Below are 20,192 nucleotides of genomic sequence, written 5' to 3'. Positions count from 1 at the left end.
TTCCTCTAGACAATTAAGCTCGATCCGCTTCATCCCGTTGCCGGAGACCGAAGTCCCAACAGTAGGAATTTGCAATTCTTGCTTAACTATCCAATCAGTAGTAGCGACGGGCGGTGTGTTGACTTCTGAACTCACTTAATGAACTGTAAATTTTATGAACATCTAGTTAAAGATCAATAGTGTGCATCTAAGTTGTGCCAAACGTATATGCCCTAATTCTTGAGTATTGGAGCCTTGAGTTTTTGATTTCGAATATTAGTTTTGAAAGAGCTCTATTAGGGTTTTTTCCTTATAGAGCGTATGTGACTCATAAAAATGACAGTCCGAATCTAACCCAAAAAGTCTAGTGGTCTAGGGACTGGTGGTCAATCTGCCTATCTTATTTCTTTAGTTGTTAATAGCCGCCCTCATCTTCTCAGCCGGCTATTATTGCGCTCGTATTTTTTTTTACTTCGTCAAACTTTTTTTCGCTTTACCATTTTGCCGCTTTTTCGACATTTTGCGTGAAATCTTTTTGACTTCTCTAGGCTAGTTTCTCTCTTCTCTCATTCTGCTAAAAGTGAATTTGAACATCAGTTGCTAAGCAAAGCAATTCAAAATGAACAGAGTCGGTATAAAAAATTGAAGTCAGAAATAGAAACGGGATAAACCCATAAAGCCCAATTTTAGATGCCCGCTATTTGAACGTCGTTCCTATAAGTCTTAATTACCACCTCTAATGCTTATTGGTGTTGATAGTAGCCCCTGTAGCCTCCCTCTAAGAAACAGAAGTATGTTCAACTACGAAATGCCATCAAAATAAATCGGACTTAAAAAATATTTTTGTACAAAAATCTTTTTTTTCAATATATTCTATTCGTTCAATCCCAATCATGCTCATTGGAATCAACGGCGGCTATTTTCCGGCAATCTGCCGGGTATGTTTTCAATTTCATGGAAGGCTACAAGCGTCTATCGCGGCTATTTTCCGTTTAAGTTCTAATTTTTAGTTTAGTTAATGAATTGTTGGTCAAAACTTCTCCGGTCTGGTCTGGTTTGGGTCGTCACCCCATGCCGTCGTTTGCAGCTCGCGAAATGTCGGGACATGTTCGTCGAGGACTTTTGTTCTTTGCACTCCTGGGTTTTGCTTCTCTTCGGGACGTGTTTCGTATGACTGGTTTCTCCTTGACATGATTTCATGATTTTCAGATTCATTTTCTTTGGAAACTACTCATCACATCCAGAACAATCACTTTTTACTGCGCATTCACGGTGCATTCTTTCCGCATGATAGGCAACTCCAGCTCTTGACTTACGGATTATGGTGCACTCTGACACGTCTTGGTGTCTGGTTCCTCAGCATGTTCCGTTCGCACAAGGTCTTCTCCGTCCATTTTTTATCTTGTGCTGACGCCCAGAGTGTTATGTCCTTGAAACGGCCCTTGATTTTTGTCCCGGTCTTTCGACTCTGGGCTTCGTTTTCGACCCTTCTGGGACCCATTCAGTTTTTTTTCGTCAGACTCATCCAGAAACGAGGGGTGCATCTGAACTTCTTTCTTTCTTTCTTTACTTGTTAATGGCCGCTCAACGACCATTTCTTTTTAAGATTTGTTCACACATTTTCATGATTTTTGAGGTCAAATTGGAGTAGTTATTTTGGTCACGCCGCTACAGGAAATGGAGCGAAAAAGCGAGTGGTTTTGCGGAGTGAATTTTTTTTTGCTCTAAATTAAAGTAGAGTGAGAAAACGGTGTTTGAACAAAAATTCGGTTTCTCGGCAGTGGTTTTTTGTTCACATGCGGCCATTTCACTTTGAGTTTTACTGTTTTTTCGATAATTTCGATTGGATTTTTTTTAAATGGGTTTTCCAATCCATTCATAGTTGATTCCAGGCCTAGTTTTTTGTTTTAACCGAATTTCCGTTTCTGGTTAATAGCCGCCCTCATCTTCTCAGCCGGCTATTATAGCGCTCCTATTTTTTTTTACTTCGTCGAATAAAAAAATGTTTCGCTTTACTTCATTTTGCCGCCTTTTCAACATTTTGCGTGAAATCTTTTTGACTTCTCTAGGCTAGTTTCTCTCTTCTCTCATTCTGCTAAAAGAGATTTTGAACATCAGTTGCTCAGCAAAGCAATTCAAAATGAACAGAGTTTATACAAAAATGGATGTCAGAAATAGAAACGGGATAAAACCATAAAGCCCAATTTTAGATGCCCGCTATTTGAACGTCGTTTCTATAAGTCTGAGTTACCATCTCTAATGCTTATTGGTATTGATAGTAGCCCCTGTAGCCTCTCTCTAAGAAACAGAAGGATGTTCAACTACGAAATGCCATCAAAATAAATCGGACTCAAAAAAACGTTTTTGTACAAAAATTTTTTTTCAATATCTTCTGTTATTTCAATCCCAATCATGCTTATTGGAATCAACGGCTGCTATTTTCCGGCAATCTGCCGGTTATTTTTAGTGGTTTTTTTTTCACGTGCGGCATTTTGACATTGTTTTTCTGCTTTTTTAAATTTTTTTGATCTGATTTTTTTTAGAAATGGTTTTCTCAATTCAGTGATAGTCCATTCTAGGTCTAGTTTTTTAGTAAATGAGAATTTTCTGAATTGTACGTCAGGACTTGTCCTGCTATGTTTTTTGTTTCGTCAAGATTTTTGTTACGATCATATGACGTCACAGCCACTTCAAATCTGCTTTTTGTTCATTCGTTCATGCAATTTCATCTGAAGGGCGTGCGTGACGTCATTTCTCACTCTTAGTGGAGTGAGTTTTTTTGTTCATTCGCGTGATTAAGTTTTTGGTGACACGCCACTTGCCTCACTCTCAAAGATGACTTTCTCACTTTGAAATTAAAATTGACTTTTCTTTGTGCAAAAAGATGAGATCAAGTGAGTGTGTCACTCTAAATGAAGGTTATTTAAGAGCAGCTAGTAGAAGTAGCAGTAACTTATACTGTTGAGGCTGAGCTTTCACAACATGCTTAGGAAAATACATGAGCATAAAAACAGATAGGGAAAACTCTTTTGTATTAGTTGTCTATTAGTCATCGTAATAGTCCCAGTTTTAGTTATAGTTACTAGTACAGTCATACTCAAGTGACGTGGAAAACAAGGGGGAAATAACACAACAATACACTGCAACAGCAACCACAGAAAACGGCTTTCTTCCTATACATCAGCAAAATATTGCAAAAAAATCAACTGACTTGAGCCGTAAATAACGTGTTACTGTGTCTTGCGTTTAAATTATTCTTGAGCAGTAAATTGTTACTGTGTCTTGTATTGAAAGCTATTCTTGAGCAGTATATTATTTGTTACTGTGTCTTGTATCTACGAATTACTGGAGCTGTAATTGAACTGTTACGAACCCCAGCTTCTGGAATTTCAAGTCTTACGAACTGAATTGTAAGGCAACGGTAAGTACAGCAAAGCGGATATAGTAACAAAAGCAAACTGCATAAACGAAGTATCCGGACAGATTTTGGAACCACTCAGAACGAACTGGGCGATGTAAAACGTTCTTTGTGATAAACAAAGAGAGCAGCCGTTACATATTTATATTATTAATCAAAATCCAGCATCTTATCCTTTAATGAAAAGAGTAATTTTTGTTTTTTAAAACTGTTTTTAGACTGTAGATCTACCAATCTATTGCGGCTATTTTCTCGCAATCTGCCAGCTATGTTTTCAATATGTCGAGCTATCCGAAGGCAACTTGTCGGTCTCTTCTGTTTACATGCATTTGCAGTGCGTGACCGAGCCTGTGAAGAATCCTCCTTTTGATATTCATGTGCACTGATTTTATCCTGAGCTCTTTCCTTGCATCCCACATGATCTTCCTCTCCATCTCTCGCAGAGGCACTTGTTTTTGGAGCTTGAGACATGTCGGTATTCTATGTACAGTTCTCTTGGAATTCGGCCGATCTCTATGATGTTCCAGGATCGGATGTGACAGTTGTAAATTATGGTGCTCTCTACGTCTGCCTCTATGACACTTTCTTGGGTTCTCTTTGACAACCGAGAGTGTATTAGTTTTCGCTTCACTTTTGCCTAAGCTCCCATTCCGTGCTTGCTTCTAGCGTCGGTGTCTTCTTTCTCGCCAAGCCATACGCCCAGAAGTGCGTTGCTGCTGCGCTAGGCTCTCCTGATGTGATATTCTCTTCTTTGACGTCATTCTTCTTTTCGAAGAGCTTTATCACCCTCTTGGTTTTCTTTCGTGACAAAAGTTGACAACATATATAGAACGCCTAAGTCCACACTGACCACATGAAAGGCAAATTGAATTTCTAAACATAGCCCGAAAGTTGCCAAAAATAGCCACCGTTGAATCCCCCTGAAGCACTTAGAGATTGCAATAGAAAGATAGCCGACAAATTATCGGAAAATAGACATTGCTATTGGGTTAACTAATGCTTCCAGGGATACCGGCCGGTTTTTTATGTTTGTTCTTTCTCTATTTCGGTCGCGATGAGGCTCAAGGGGATTAGCAGTGACTATTTTCCGATAATTTGTCGGCTATCTTTCTATTGCAATCTCTAAGTGCTTCAGGGGGATTCAACGGTGGCTATTTTTGGCAACTTTCGGGCTATGTTTAGAAATTCAATTTGCCTTTCATGTGGTCAGTGTGGACTTAGGCGTTCTATATATGTTGTCAACTTTTGTAGTATTCAACCAGAAAAAAAAAGCAATTCTCTGTTCGCTGTTCTGCCTTGTTCTGTTGTTTGCTGTGATAAGTTAACGAGTTTACACTGCGCGCGTACGTTTTCTACTCATTTAATTCTTATGAACAAATACTCTCAGTAAGTTAAATCTATCATCGATAGCTCAATTTGATGATGAATTTTGTGTAAAGGAATAATGCTGAAGATTCTGGTTATAAAACAATTGTATCCATAACAGAACATTTTTATTTAGACACACCCATGCGTATGACCGCTGGACGACTTGGACCGTCAAAGCCAGGGCAGTTCATGTCACCTATGGCTCGATTTGACCCGAACGAAAGTGCGGGAACCCCTCCTCAAGTAACCTCTGTATTCGGCACAAAACCACCAGCATTAGTTAACCCAATAGCAAAAGTTCCCGTTGCCAGCACTGCGGAAGACTTTGAAAAACTTGACGACGAAATCAATGATGATGAAAAAGAAGAAATTGACATTGTTTATGAGCGAGCATCGGATGAAAATCCAGAGCATAGGTCGCTGGTTGAACAGTACAGATTGCCTCCCCTGTTCTACGATTCGCTATCAAAGCCAGAATGTTCCGGATGTATTGGGTGTGATGATGATCCAAATTTGACGAATAGAAAGATCTACAAAGATGACACAACGGCCAAAGTGACTTTAAAACCCGAGGTTGAGTCTCAGCGGATTGCAGAGTCTGGTACTTCAAAAGAAGCTAGCCAGTCGCTGGATGCCAGTAAGACAAGTGGGTTCTTATTTGGAACACAGGTGCAAAGTGGATTTTCGTTTGCATGGTTGGCCAGTAATGCTGCTGATCAAGGCGGCGCTTTCGGGCAAGGAAGTAGTACAGGTCAGTTTTCCGTTTTTTAGATGCAATGGAAACCTGATTTTTAATTATAGCTGCAAAGCTGTAAGCTGAGCGAAGCTATATTGCGGTGCTCTTGGTTTTTTACAATTCAAAGAATTTGAATTGTATTGGGGCGCTGTCTTTTTACGACTCGAAGAGAGTATTGGAGAAGTCCTTTTTACGACTCGAAGAGGAGTATTGGAGAAGTCCTTTTTTTAAATCAATTTTATTCGAGTGATTTTTGAAGCGGGAAATGAAACGCGTGAAAAATTTGGAGTGATTTTGGCGCTGAACAAAAGTGAAGAGCGGAGCAAAAAGAGAGTGGTTTTTGTTCATACCGCTGTTTTTGAGAGAGCGAGAAATTGATGTGTGACAAAATTTTCTCTAAGCGAGAGAAATTTTTTTGTTCACGTGCGGCATTTTAAAGCAGTTTTTTTCATTTAGTTTGGTTAAGACGTTTGGTTATGATTTTGTTTTAATTTTAGGCTGGTTTCGGTAGTGGTTTGAAGGTTTCTGGAAATTAATATGATTTTTATGATAATTCGGAGGTTTTTAATGTTTTTTTTTGCTGATTTTCGGGCAAATTTTTGCGTTTTTTTGACAATTATTTTGTTTTACTGGCTCAAATGGGTATTGAAGAAACGCCTTCTACTTGAGCAATTTTGTGATAACAATTGGTTACAGTTTTGTGGGTAAGAATCATTTTTTTGTTGAGAAATATGACAAAAAAATGGCGAAAATTGGAACTATTTTTCTTAACTTTTTGCAGTTTTTCGTTTTTTCACTGTTTTTAGCTAACTTTCATAGCCTATGATGACTTGCCTATTGTTTCGCGAGCATCTGGATACCCTATTGATTGAAAGTAATTTTTCTTTGGATTTATATGTTTTTGAAATATTGAAAAATTTAGTTACTTTTTCCAGTTTTTCAGTGAAAGCTTTTTTTCATAATTTTAGCCTAAAGTATTTTTTTCAAAATTCACATAAGTGGTTTTTGTATGTACTAGTTGTTTTGATGAAGTTATTTTGGCAGAGATAGTTTTTTCGGGATCTCAATTTATAACAATACTTGATCAGATTTTTTATCATATTTTAACAGATTTGATTTTATTGTTTTTACTTTTTTGTTTCATGACTTTGTTTCAAGATAATCATAAATTAATGAAGGCACGTTCTGTTTGATGAGTAGTTGGATGGCGTTTAAATTGTTTTTTACTTCGAGTTGTTCCGGATTTCTTCTGGCTATGTTTTTTTTTAATCAATTTTTGGAGTGAATTTTGAAGCGGGAAATGAAACGCGTGAAAAAATTTTGAGTGATTTTGGTGGTCAACGAAAGTGAAGAGCGGACTGAAAAGGGAGTGGTGTTTGTTCATACCGCTGTTTGTGAGAGAGCAAAAAATTGATGAGTGAAAAATTTATCTTTATGCGAGTGAAATTTTTTTTGTTCACGTGAGGCTTTTAAAAGCAGTTCATAACTTTTGATGGTTATGAGGTTTGATTATAATATTGTATTAGTTTTAGGTTTGTTTTGATAGGAATTGAAGGTTTCAAGTAGTTAATTTGGTTTTTAATGCAAATTTGGAGGTTTTTGATCAGTTTTGCTGAATTTTAGACGAAATTTAATGATTTTTTACCTGTTTTTTTGTTTTACTGCTATAAGTGGGATTTGAATAGAAACTTGTTACTTAAGGAATTGTCAGATACCAATTGACTCAAGTTTTGTTGGTAAATTATTTTTTTTAAGGAAAAGTGACCGAAAAATTGAGAAATTTTTAACCATTTTTCCCATTTTTTGCAGTTTTTCTTTTTTTAATCTTACATAAGTGTCTTACCCACCCTACTATAAATTGCCCTTTGTTTTGCGAATTTTCATTGCTCTAATTGCAAAGGCACCTTATTCGGCTTTATGTTTCCTTGTACTTTTAAAAAAACACATTAAGTGTTTATTTTTTTGTTGAATTTGTTTTTGAATGCCTTTCCTATTCCTTAATTTTTTATGGCATTGGTGCAGGTTTAGAGTTCATAATAGTTGTTCTAGTTCTTTAGTAATAAGTATGGGCCATTTTGGATAAGAATATTTTGTTGAGAGATATGACAAAAAATGGCGATCATTGGAACTATTTTTCTTAATTTTTTTTTGCAGTTTTTCGGGTTTTTTTTCTGTTTTTTGAGACAAGTTTCATAGACTATTATGACTTGTCTATTGTTTTGCAAGCATCTGGATTCCCTATTGGCTCAAAATTTTTTTTCTTAGGATTTATATGATTTTGTAGTATTAAGAAGTTTTACTAACTTTTTCCAGTTTTTTAGTGCAAGTTGTTAAGAGCTTTTTTTCATAATTTGGCCTCAATTATTTTCACTTAAGTGGTTCTATTAAGTACTACTTGTTTTGATGATGTAATTTTGGCAGAGATGGTTATTTCGGGATCTCAAGTTATGACAAAATTTGATCAGATTTTTTATCATATTTTAACAGATTTGATTTTTTTGTTTTTACTTTTTTGTTTTATGGTTTGGTTTCGAGAAAATCATAGGTTAGTGGAGGCAAGTTTTCTCTGATGAGGAGTAGTTGGATGCCGGTTAAATAGATTTTCAATTCGAGTCGTTTTCGGAATTCTTCCGGCTATGTTTTTTTAAGATCTGTTCACACATTTTCATGATTTTTGAAGTCAAATTGGAGTAGTGATTTTGGTCACGCCGCTACAGGAAATGTAGCGAAAAAGCGAGTGGTTTTGCGGCGTGAATGTTCTTTGCTCTAATTTTAAAGTAGAGTGCGAAAACGGTGTTTGAACAAAAATTCGGTTTCAGTAGTGGTTTTTTGTTCACATGCGGCAATTTCACTCTGATTTTTACTGTTTTTTCGAGTTTTGGATCGGATTTTTTTCTAAATGGTTTTCCCAATCCATTCACAACTCATTCTACGCCTAATTTTTTTGTTTGAATTAAATTTTAATTTCTCGCTAGTGGTTTTTTTGTTCACATGCGGCATTTTGACATTGATTTTCTGTTTTTTTCTTATTTTTTTATCTGATTTTTTTATAAATGGTTTTTTCAATTCACTCATAGTCCATTCTAAGTCTAGTTTTGCGGCGTGAATGTTCTTGGCTCTATTTTTAAAGTAAAGTGAGAAAACGGTGTTTGAACAAAAATTCGGTTTCTCGGTAGTGGTTTTTTGTTCACATGCGTCAATTTCACTCTGATTTTTACTGTTTTTTCGAGTTTTGGATCGGATTTTTTTCTAAATGGGTTTCCCAATCCATTCACAACTCATTCTAGGCCTAATTTTTTTGTTCGAATTAAATTTTAATTTCTCGCTAGTGGTTTTTTTTTGTTCACATGCGGCATTTTGACATTGATTTTCTGTTTTTTTTCTTATTTTTTATCTGATTTTTTTTGAAAATGGTTTTCTCAATTCACTCATAGTCCATTCTAAGTCTAGTTTTTCTGTTTAGTCAATGAAAATTCTTTGAAGTGTACGTCAGGACATCTCTGCTTTGTGTTTTTTGTTTCGTCGTCTGACGCTCTTTTTTCGTTTTACATTTGTTCACACAGCAAAGCTGAAAAAGTCAAATTTTCTGAATGACTTCTTCCTCTCACTAACGGCATTTGCGCGCGTGACGTCAATTCTCACTCGCTTTAGCAAAAGTTTTTAGGTTATTTGCGTGATTAGATTTTGATCATACGTGACTTACCTCACTCAATAAAATGACTTTTGCACTTTAAAACTTAAGTTTAATTTGAATTTGTTTAAGGTCAATGGAACTCATGTGCAATGAAGGCCCTTAATAGGAGGCGTCTGCGGAATGAATTTTAACAAGCATTATTAATTTATCGATGAATGATTTTTACCTAGTTTTTTGAGTGGCTCCGATTTTTTTTCAATTTAGATCTGTATCTCTTTGTCTATTATATGGCACGCAGGTCTATTCTTTCGCAGCTATTCCGGCAATCTGCCGGCTATGTTTTTAATTTGTTTTAATAGCCGCCCTCATCGATCTTAGACTTCAATAAATCTGAGAACCTCAGTAGTCACTTTAAAGTTTTTTTGTGGAACTTAAGTTGCTCTATTTTTATTGCTACAATTCTTTGAGCCTTGCAAAGGATTTCGATATCGCATACTGGAGTATAACACAGGTATATATAAGCGATCCTCCATTTAACTTGCTACTCAATTAATCTTTTTTTCGATAGCCGCGTCCTCAATTCCAGGCGGCTTTTATAGCGCTTCTAATTTTTAATAGCCGCGTCCTCAATTCCAGGCGGCTATTATAGCGCTCCTAATTTTTACGACTCGAGGAGGAGTATTGGAGAAGTCCTGTTTTAAATCAATTTTATTGGAGTGAATTTTGAAGCGGGAAATGAAAAAATTTGGAGTAATTTTGTTGCTGAGCAAAATGAAGAGTGGAGCGAAAAGAGACTGGTTTTTTTTGTTCATATCGCTGTTTTCTGGAGAGAGAGAAATTGATGTGTGAGAAATTTTTCTGTAAGCGGGCGAAATTTTTTGTTCACGTGCGGCTTTTAAAAGAAGTTTTTTGCAACTTTTGATGGTTATGAGGTTTTTATGATATTGTATTACTTTTAGGCTTGTTTTGATAGGAATTGAAGGTTTCAAGTAGCTAATACTGATTTTAATGCTAATTTTAACGGTTTTGATCAGTTTTGGTGATTTTTAGACAAAATTTAATGATTTTTTTCCTGTTTTTGTGTTTTACTGCTATAAGTGGGATTTGAATATAAACTTGTTACTTAAGGAACTGTCGGAACTTTATTGGTGTAGATCATTCTTTTCTTCGGAAAATTGACAGAAAAATTGAGAAATTTTAAACCATTTTTCTTATTTTTTGCAGTTTTTATTTTTCTTAGTCTTAGACAAGTTTCTCAACCTATTATGACTTGCCCATTGTTTTGCGAGTTTTCCATTGCCCTAATTGGAAAGGAATTTTACTCGGCTTTTTGTTTCCTTGTACTATTAAAAAAAACATTAATTTTTTCTAGTTTTTTCAATTTGTTTTTGAATGCCGTTTCTATTCTTCCTTAAATTTGTTATGGCGTTTGTAAAGGTTCAGGGTCCACAATAGTTGTTCTAGTTGTGTAATCAAAAGTATGGGCAATTTTCTCCTTTGAGTCGTTTCCGGAATTCTTCTGGCTATATTTTAAGATCTATTCACACATTGTCTTGATTTTTGAAGTCAAATTGGAGTAGTGATTTTGGTCACGCCGAAACGGGAAGTGGAGCCAAAAAGCGAGTGGTTTTGCGGCGTGAATTTTATTCGCTATAATTTTAAAGTAGAGTGATAAAACAGTGTTTGAACAAAAATTATGTTTCTCAGTAGTGGTTTTTTGTTCACATGCGGCATTTTCACTCTGATTTTTACTGTTTTTTCGATTTTTTGGATCGGATTTTTTTCTAAATAGTTTTCCCAATCCATTCGCAGCTCATTCTGGACCTAGTTTTTTGTAAGAATCAAAATTACATATCTCAGTAGTGGTTTTTTGTTCTGCAGCATTTTGACCTTGATTTTCTGTTTTTTTTTTGTTTTTTATCTGATTTTTTTTTGAAAATGGTTTTCTCAATTCACTCATAGTCCATTCTAAGTCTAGTTTTTCTGTTTAGTCAGTGAAAATTTTTTGAATTGGACGTCAGGACTTGTCCTGCTATGTTTTTTTACGTCGAACAAAAAGTTTCGCTTTACCTCATTTTGCCGCTTTTTCAACATTTTGCGTGAATTCTTTGTGACTTCTCTAGGCTAGTTTCTCCCTTCTCTCATTCTGCTAAAAGTGATTTTGAACATCAGTTTTTCAGCAAAGGAATTCAAAATGAACAGAGTCAGTATAAAAAATTGAAGTCAGAAATAGAAACGGGATAAACCCATAAAGCACAATTTTAAATGCCCGCTATTTGAACGTCGTTCCTATAAGTCTGAGTTACCATCTCTAATGCTTATTGGTATTGATAGTAGCCCCTGTAGCCTCTCTCTAAGAAACAGAAGGATGTTCAACTACGAAATGCCATCAAAATAAATCGGACTTAAAAAATGTTTTTGTACAAAAATCTTTTTTTTTTCAATATCTTCTATTCTTTCGATCCAAATCATGCTTATTGAATCAACGGCGGCTATTTTCCGGCAATCTGCCGGGTATGTTTAACTACAAAGATCTTTTCACAGAAACGAAACACATATCTCCTGTATGTTTTGTAATTCTCTCAAACGAGTTTTGCTGCAATTATATTAGTCCTGGGAGTCTTTCGTACTACCAACTTTTCGTCTGATATTTTTTGTCTGTCATTTGATTTTTTGTCCTCAAAAACGGGATAAACAGGTGAGAGATTATTAATTTCTCTATCAATGTATTAAACTAAGAAGACCTTAAAAAATGAAAATGGAGAGGGAAAATAGACGGGATCGAGTGACCAACTTAAAATTTCCCAAAATTCATTTAAGAGAAGTAGCTCAGTCGTAAAAACTACCGTATTTTAAAAAATAGTTCAATTAGCACTTTGTTTCTAAGTTCTAAAATGCGTCCCATGCAGTCCATTTGACCACCTGTAACACTTTAGCCTATTAGAGACAACAAAGAGAACATTTCGTGAGCTCCGTATTTATAATTAAGTACCATTGTGCAAGTCATAAAATGTGCTTATAAATTAGGCTGAAAATTGATGAATGTTGGCTGGAATAACGAATAGCATTAAACAGACGCGTGCATCTATATATAATTGGTTGACTTTGACGATTCGCTTAAATGCTGGTTCCTCGAATAGACTATAGAGTTCAGCGATCAGACAATGAACTCTCGAATAACTAATTAAGAAAATCTTGACTGTGTAAATTGTTTACAGATCTCGACACAAACTTTGGAAGCTTATATATCTGTGCAGTTCAAAAACAGTGATTGACTTATTTAAAACGGAAGTGTCCATAGCGTAGTCTGCTTCATTTCAAGAGTAGATTAATTTTAGTCTTTTTCTGTAATCTTAGAATTGGTGCAAGTCACGAGAAAGTACAGCCATAGAAAATAACTTCGTTGTGAATGATTGTTTTGATATTCTTCCTATAGTAATCAACTAGTGGAGTTCTCAATTTCAATACTATGTCACATTGCGTTCTCAGTTTTGAGTGACCGACTCAAAATGAGTAGAAAAACAAATACACCAATTTGATTACATCATAGACTAACCTGTATATCTGTTAAAGATTACTGATAAATGGCATTCGGAACTTCTGATTTGAAGCTCAAGCGAACTTTTTTGTCGTGGTTCTTGACATATTTATTAGCATTTAACCAGGAATAATTTCTGCTTTTTTTGCAATCAGCAGCTGTCAAACTTGTGTCTCTCAAAAAGTGTTAAATCAAGATGTTTAGATACTTGAGGCAAATTTTTCAAAATATTTCAGAGAAAGTTCCGGCCCTAGAACTGAGCCCTGAGGAACTCCACGTTCTGTCTCAAGCAAAGTTCATGTCGTTTCATTGACAAAAACTCTTCTTTCAAGCTACGAATCAAACCAAGCTTATGCTATACTTTTTACGAACGCTTTCCTTAGATAAAAAAGCGGAATTTCGCACTTTGGTCTAATTCTCTGTTATGCCCACTAAAGCGTCTGCTGTACTATATTTGCGCATTGAACTGACTACTTTCAGTAAATTACATGAATGTGCTACAACTGAATGTAGAAGTGATGGAACATTCTTTCATCAACTTGTTTTATAGCTATTAACGAAAAATTTTCTCCTGTAGTTGCTTTCTCCTAACTGGCTAATTGTGTTTTGGATCAACTTTAGCTTTTGATCATTCGGAAATTTACCCTCTAAAAAGATTTGTTGCCACAAGACCGGCAAAAATTTCAGAGGCTGTTGTTTTTAGCTAGAATATTACAAACATTAAACCTTTGTGCAACCTCAATCTTGGTTTTTCTTTAATATACAGATCGTGTTTGGGATTGGATTTGTATTTTTTGTGCAATATTTTCTACTTACAGCGCTTAGCAGCTTGTGAATCATTATCGAGTCCCTCTACGCGCAATGAACGGTTCCTTTTAGATTTTGTGACTTTTCCTACCGAATAGTATTTAATTTCAATTACACCATTGTGGAGGTTGTTGTTTGTATTTTTTAACACTCGTGACGGTATAAAAGATTACGCTAATGGAACACTGTGAGAAATAGGGATGCTCAGTAATGTGCGCTCGCACATAAGGTTCCGACCCCGCTCATCTGCATTTTTGGCAAAAATTTCTACCAAAAGATGAACAGATAGAAAACCCCCAAAAATTCAAGTATTTTTCAAAAAAAATGTATGAACAAAAGGATTGCCTCCAACGCAGATAACTTCAGCCCAAATTGCCTCAGAGGGGTGAAAAAAATGCCACATTAGATTGATGAGATCAACCATTAAGAAGAAAGCAAGTCAAGACCAAAACGAAATCAAACAACAATAGCAACAAAATTAATAACATCCAAAACTCTGTCCGTTTTTTTAAAAAAAAAACATTAAAAAAGTGAAAATAGCGTCGGTTAAAAATTAAACTAAACGAGGTAAGTTGTATTTCTCTTGAAAAGATATGGAACCACTCCATAATAAGGCTCGGTAACAATTAGACAAAAAAAGAACAAAAAGACAGCAAAGTTGAAAAATTGGTTTAAATTTTTAAAAACAAATAGTTTCAAATTAATGAAAACCATTAGATAGCAAATGAAAACATGCAACTTTTTTATTGTCACATAGCCTCTATAGGAGGTCATTAAGACCTGTATTTATTCAATTTTTTGTCCCGTTACAAAAAGAAAAACAAATAGAGACAGCAAACAAAAATTCAATTAATTTTTGCGAGAAAACGCTGTCGAAGCCGGAAAGGCATATTTTGACCCTGAAAATATGTTTAATTGAGTTTTTTTTCGAACGCCAATAATTTAGTATGCGAGCTCTCTTTAGTAAAAGATCTAGATAACAAAATTAAGCCATATTTTATTTTTCGATAACATTTTTTTTCAAAGTCATGAAAGCCATTAGCTACAAAATGAAACAGCTGAATAGGTTTGCTTATTCGTCCAGAGGTAGCGCTTGAGATCGTTTTTTTTTCAGAATATTTCTTAGTCTACAAAAAGAGCGTCAAATTTGGACAAAAATCAAAAATTAGTTAACTTTGTGAAAAACCTGTGTCGAGGCTAGTAATTTCATAACGACATTATTAAGACTTTAGTTTTTGTACACTTGTGCTTTCACTTGACGACAAGTGTCATATGTCACCAGTAAAAAGTAAAACTAGGTAACGAATAGACAAAAAAAGCACAGAAGTAAAAAATGTTTTTTTTAACTTTTGAAAACAATTGTTTTTAAAGTCATGAAAGCCAGTAGCTATTTACTGAAATTAGATTATAGGCTCATATTTTCCTTCATAAAAGAATTTGAGACGGGTCAAAATCTATGAAATTTCATACGACTAAAAAGACAAAATAAAAGCGATAGAAGACAAATGTAAAAAATTCAATTAAATTCTTTGAGAAAGGGGTGCGAAAACGTTTAAACCATAATCCATGCCTTTAAAGATTTTTATTGTTCAATTGTGCTTTATTTTGAACGCCATTAATGTAATATGTGAACTTCAATTAATGTTAATGTTTAAAAATAAAAAAATTGTGAAATCTAGTACTATGAAAGCCAGAAAACCATAACTTAACGCAAAAAAATGAAATTCTAATTCAGTAGAGAAAAGAGGAAGAAGAAGCGTTCTTTCTTGTTGACACTGAGCTACAAGTTTACCAAATTAAGAGAAAAATAGCGGCAAAGTTCAATAAGCCATTGTTTATTTAAAAATCAGACATTTTTAAAAGTCAAAATGACCAAAATCTTCCGTGTAAAGAAACTAGATACATTAATTTGGAACTACTTATGAAGCCAGTTGGACCTATCAACACTGAGTTTTAGTTTGATTTGTTTTGTTCTTCAGATAACATAAAAAAATCATTTTTTAAAAAAAGACTGACTGGTTACAATCTGAATTAATTTTGGATTGTAACAGTCCTGTCCTAGATTGGACCAAAACCAGCCTTGCTATGGCTGTTTTCCATTCCGAACCTTCAATTGTTTCGAATGTTATTGATATGGAAAAAATTGTTTGTGAAAATATCAAATATAAATGCTGCTTTTTTGATAATTATAGAGTTACCAAAAATGGCAAAATTTGAATCACAGAGTACTCAATGGAAGCGGAAGTAGGACTAGCTCACTTTGAAAATTACAGAATTGTGTTAATTGCTTTTGGGCGTGTAATTCCGGCAAAGTTATTAAAAAGTGGACTAAAGAAACCTAATTCGGGCAATTTTGAAGAGAAAGAGTTAATTTTTAAATATTTAGCTAAAATTTTAGCCAAAAAATTGAATCATAAGAGCCAGCAATACTTTTTGTCTTTAAAAATGAAATCAATAGTACTATTGTTAACATTTTTTACATATTTTAGCGAAATTGACAAAATTTTGGCCAAAAATTCTGGTAAATGTGAATAAAAATAACGCAAATTGGCGTAATATTCACAAAAATTTAAACCACGATAACTCGCTGTAAAAAACGAAATTCAAAAAATTCTTTTGAATTCCATAATCGACGCTGGACGGGCTTTTTAATTTTTAATGATACCACTCACAACTCTCTACGATGAATATATCGATCGGTCGAAATTGTCTGAACAAAAAAAAACGCAGTTGAGTATATAGTTCGTCACCCCCCCCCCCACCCCCCCCCCCTCAAGAACAATGAACCCAGTGGTCGGAACAATGAACCCAAAGATGATAGACAATCATGCGTAATAATGCTAAATAAATAAATACTTTTAACATAGTCGATTAACGTCAGGCGAGTCGCTGTCAAACGACCGGCAAGTGGTTGGCTTCGGTAGTAGCCAGCTAGGGTTTAGGGATGCTAGCATTAAAGGAGGAGGCTGTGCGCAGTGGAGGGGGGATGGTTAAATGTTAGGGACGGATAGACGAGAAGGGGGTCCAAATATTACTTAAACTAATATACTCGATCCAAAGCACAAAAGACTAGCAAAACTACCGAGTATATAGCAATACTACACAAACACAGAAGATAAGTTTTTTGTGGCTCTTCTTTGCGGATCTTCTTTTTGTGGATCTTTCCTTTTTCTTTTTCCATTTGTTTTTACTGCGCTTTCTCGCAGTCTTCTCGCTTTTGATCGTTTCTGCAGTGTGCGTTCTCGAAGGTTTTTTTTGGTGCAGCATATGGATACCTAAGCTAGTTGCCGGATGTACTTTCAACAGCTCTTCGAACCAATACTTTTTCCGTGTCCTCTTCGATAGGAGTTTCTTAACATTATCGATCAGTATACCGGTAGCGTTCAGTTCCTCAAATGTGTTAGGCGAGCCAAATCTGCGACACTATTGTAGCTAGTATATAAATTGTCCAGGTGTCTATGGAGGATAATTGTTGCTCTTGTGTGCTCTGATAGAATTACTGGTAGTGTCGTGTCAAATTACCAGTTCTCTACGCCTTTGCAGATATCCTATTTCGAATAGGTAGTAAATAGGATGTAGATTTCATTGAAAAATTACTACAACTAGCTCCGACAATGAACACCATGGCCCCACTGGTTTATCCACCATGGACAATTCATCCGTTTTGGCGTATGCGTTTTTAATTGATCTTTTCAATTCGATTTTCCATACTACCAACTTTTTGTCCGATTGTTTTTTTGTCCGGCCAATTGATTTTTCGTCCTCAAAACGGGATTAAGCAGGTAAAACGGGATTAAGCAGGTAAAACGGGATTAAGCAGGTAAATTTTTCTTACGGTTTACTGGTCTCTTAGTGTTTGATTCACCAAAACGTCGAGACATAACTTCATGGTTTGAAAGGTGGTTCTTCGAGTTTGAACCCTTCCTCACCCTCCACATCATTCCACCTGTAACCCCACACGCTCACCCTGCTCCTCCTCCCCCATCCCCGCACTCTCCCCATCAGTAACGCTAAAACCAGTGTTGTGAAGCCGCAGCCAGCTACTGACGAAGCCAACCGCTAGACAGTCTTCTGAGAGCAATTCGCTTGTGCATTATTGTTTAAAAAACTTATTTGGTGCTTTTCCCGTTGGTGTTTTAGTCAAATGGCAAAAAGTGCATTCACTTCGATTGACAATGTTTTAACAGGTAAATCGACTACATTTACTGCTAAGCCGCTTTTTGCTGGACTCAATCTGGGTGGTGATACAACTTCGGAATCGACAACGAACCCAATTGCAAGTGAGAACCCCGAGGAACAGGAAGAGTGTGATATCCATTTTAAACCGATTGTTCAGCTGGAGAAAGTGGACACAAAGAGTGGAGACGAAGACAGTGAAATCATCTTCTGTGAACGAGCAAAGTTGTTCAGGTAGGATTGAAAAAAGCCAATACCACAGAAAGCTTTGGACGAGTTATTGTTTTTATGTGCTCAAAGTGCCTCAAACTTTGAAATGGAATGATTTTGGACTTCAATAAATCTCAGAACCTGAGTTGTCACTTTAAAGTTTTTTCGTGGAACTTAAATTGATCTATTTTTTGTTGCTATAATTCTTTGAGCCTTGCAAAGGATTTCGATATTGCATACTTGAGTATAACACAGGTATATATAACCGATCCTCGATTTAACTTGCAACTCAATTAATCGTTTTTAATAGCCGCCCTCATCTTCTCAGCCGGCTATTATAGCGCTCCTATTTTTTTACAATTCAAAGAATTTTTACATTTCAAAGAATTTGAATTGTATTGGGGCGTTGTCTTTTTTTTAAGATCTGTTCACACATTTTCATGATTTTTGAAGTCAAATTGGAGTGGTGATTTTGGTCACGCCGAAACAGGAAATGGAGCGAAAAAGCGAGTGGTTTTGCGGCGTGAATTTTTTTTTCGCTCTAATTTAAAAGAGTGAGAAATGGTGTTTGAACAAAAATTCGGTTTCTCGGTTTGATTGATTTTGTTTTTTTTTGTTTTTCTATCTGATTTTTTTTAGAAATGGATTTCCCAATTCACTCATTGTCCGTTCTAGGTCTAGTTGTTTGTTAAGTCAATCGAAATTCTTTGAATTGTACGTCAGGACTTGTCCTGCTATGTTTTTTTACTTCGTCGAATAAAAAAATGTTTCGCTTTACCTCATTTTGCCGCTTTTCCAACATTTTGCGTGAGATCTGTTTGACTTCTCTAGGCTAGTTTCTCTCTTCTCTCATTCCGCTAAAAGTGATTTTGAATATCAGTTGCTCAGCAAAGCAATTCAAAATGAACAGAGTCAGTATATAAAAAAATTGAAGTCAGAAGTAGAAACGGGATAAACCCATAAAGCCCAATTTTAGATGCCCGCTATTTGAACGTCGTTCCTATAAGTCTTAGTTACCATCTCTAATGCTTATTGGTATTGATAGTAGCCCCTGTAGCTTCTCTCTAAGAAACAGAAGTACGTTATGTTCAACTACGAAATGCCATCAAAATAAATCGGACTTAAAAAATGTTTTTGTACAAAAATGTTTTTTTTCTATAGCTTCTATTCTTTCAATCCCAATCATGCTTATTGGAATCAACGGTGGCTATTTTGCGGCAATCTGCCGGGTATGTTTTTAATAGCCGCGTCCTCAATTCCAGGCGGCTATTATAGCCCTCCTAATTTTTAATAGCCGCGTTCTCAATTTCAGGCGGCTATTATAGCGCTCCTAATTTTTACGACTCGAAGACGAGTATTGGAGAAGTCCTTTTTTAATCAATTTTATTGGAGTGAATTTTGAAGCGGGAAATGAAACGCTCGAAAAAATTTGGAGTGATTTTGTTGCTGAACAAAATGAAGAGTGGAGCGAAAAGAGTGTCTTTTCTTCATATCGCTGTTTTCTGGAGAGCGAGAAATTGAGGCGAAAAAAATTCTGTTAGCGAGCGAAATTTTTTGTTCACGTGCGGCATTTTAAAGAAGCAGTTTTTTTTATTTTCTTTTGGTTAAGAGGTTTGGTTCTGATTTTATTTTAGTTTTTGGCTGGTTACGGTAGTGATTTGAAGGTTTCTGGAAATCCATATGAATTTTTTGTTAATTCGGAGGTTTTTCATTTATTTTGCTGATTTTTGGGGTAATTTTTGCGTTTTTCGACGATTGTTTTGTTTTAGTGGCTAAAATGGGCATTGAAAAGTCCCCTTCTAATTGAGCAATTTTTATATAACTTTTGGTTACAGTTTTGTGGAAATGAATCATTTTGTTGAGAAATGTGACAGAAAATGGCGAAAATTGGAACTATTTTAATTTTATTGCATTTTTTTGGATTTTTTTGTGTGTTTTTTGGACAAGTTTCTTAGCCTATTGTGACTTGCCTATTGTTTTGCCAGCATTTGGATGCCCTGTTCGCTGAAAATAATTTATCTTTGGACTTGTATGTTTTTGTAATATTGAAAAAAATATTAAGTTTTTCCAGTTTTTTTCGTGCAAATAGAGCTTTTTTTCTTAATTTGGCCTCAACTATTTAAGTTCACATAAGTAGTTTTATTAAGTACAAGTTGTTTCGATGAAGTTATTTTGGCGGAAATAGTTATTTCGGGATCTCAATTTTTAACAAATTTTTATCAGAATTTTTAAAATATTTTAAGATTTGATTTTGTTAATTGCTCTCAAACGAAGTTTGTAGCAATTATATTAGTCCTGTCGGTCTTGTTTTATGCAATTTTTCGCT

General features: G+C 35.3%; 3 protein-coding genes across 6 annotated transcripts in view; 1 reads left to right on the top strand and 2 right to left on the bottom strand.

Annotated features, from left to right (window-relative positions):
• The window catches only part of LOC142337519 (uncharacterized), a 51,262-nt gene extending 33,368 nt beyond the window's left edge, over positions 1 to 17,894 (top strand). For both annotated transcript variants that reach the window (XM_075386803.1, XM_075386802.1), the window contains exons 5-6: positions 4,899 to 5,516; positions 17,668 to 17,894. In XM_075386803.1, coding sequence (XP_075242918.1) covers positions 4,899 to 5,516; positions 17,668 to 17,894 — 845 coding nt within the window. The remainder of the gene's footprint in view (positions 1 to 4,898; positions 5,517 to 17,667) is intronic.
• Positions 1 to 20,192, bottom strand: part of LOC142337517 (uncharacterized) — a 320,572-nt gene that overhangs the window by 237,016 nt on the left and 63,364 nt on the right. The gene's annotated exons all lie outside the window — the stretch shown is intronic.
• The window catches only part of LOC142338026 (uncharacterized), a 41,402-nt gene continuing 40,721 nt past the window's right edge, over positions 19,512 to 20,192 (bottom strand). Inside the window, exon 8 of the mRNA XM_075387659.1 lies at positions 19,512 to 19,534. Coding sequence (XP_075243774.1) covers positions 19,512 to 19,534 — 23 coding nt within the window. The remainder of the gene's footprint in view (positions 19,535 to 20,192) is intronic.

Source organism: Convolutriloba macropyga, chromosome 4 (genome assembly GCF_964194025.1).
Source record: "Convolutriloba macropyga chromosome 4, txConMacr16.3, whole genome shotgun sequence".
Taxonomy (NCBI): domain Eukaryota; kingdom Metazoa; phylum Xenacoelomorpha; order Acoela; family Convolutidae; genus Convolutriloba; species Convolutriloba macropyga.
Note: the sequence above shows the minus strand (reverse complement) of the source record. Positions and strands in the feature narration are given on the sequence as shown.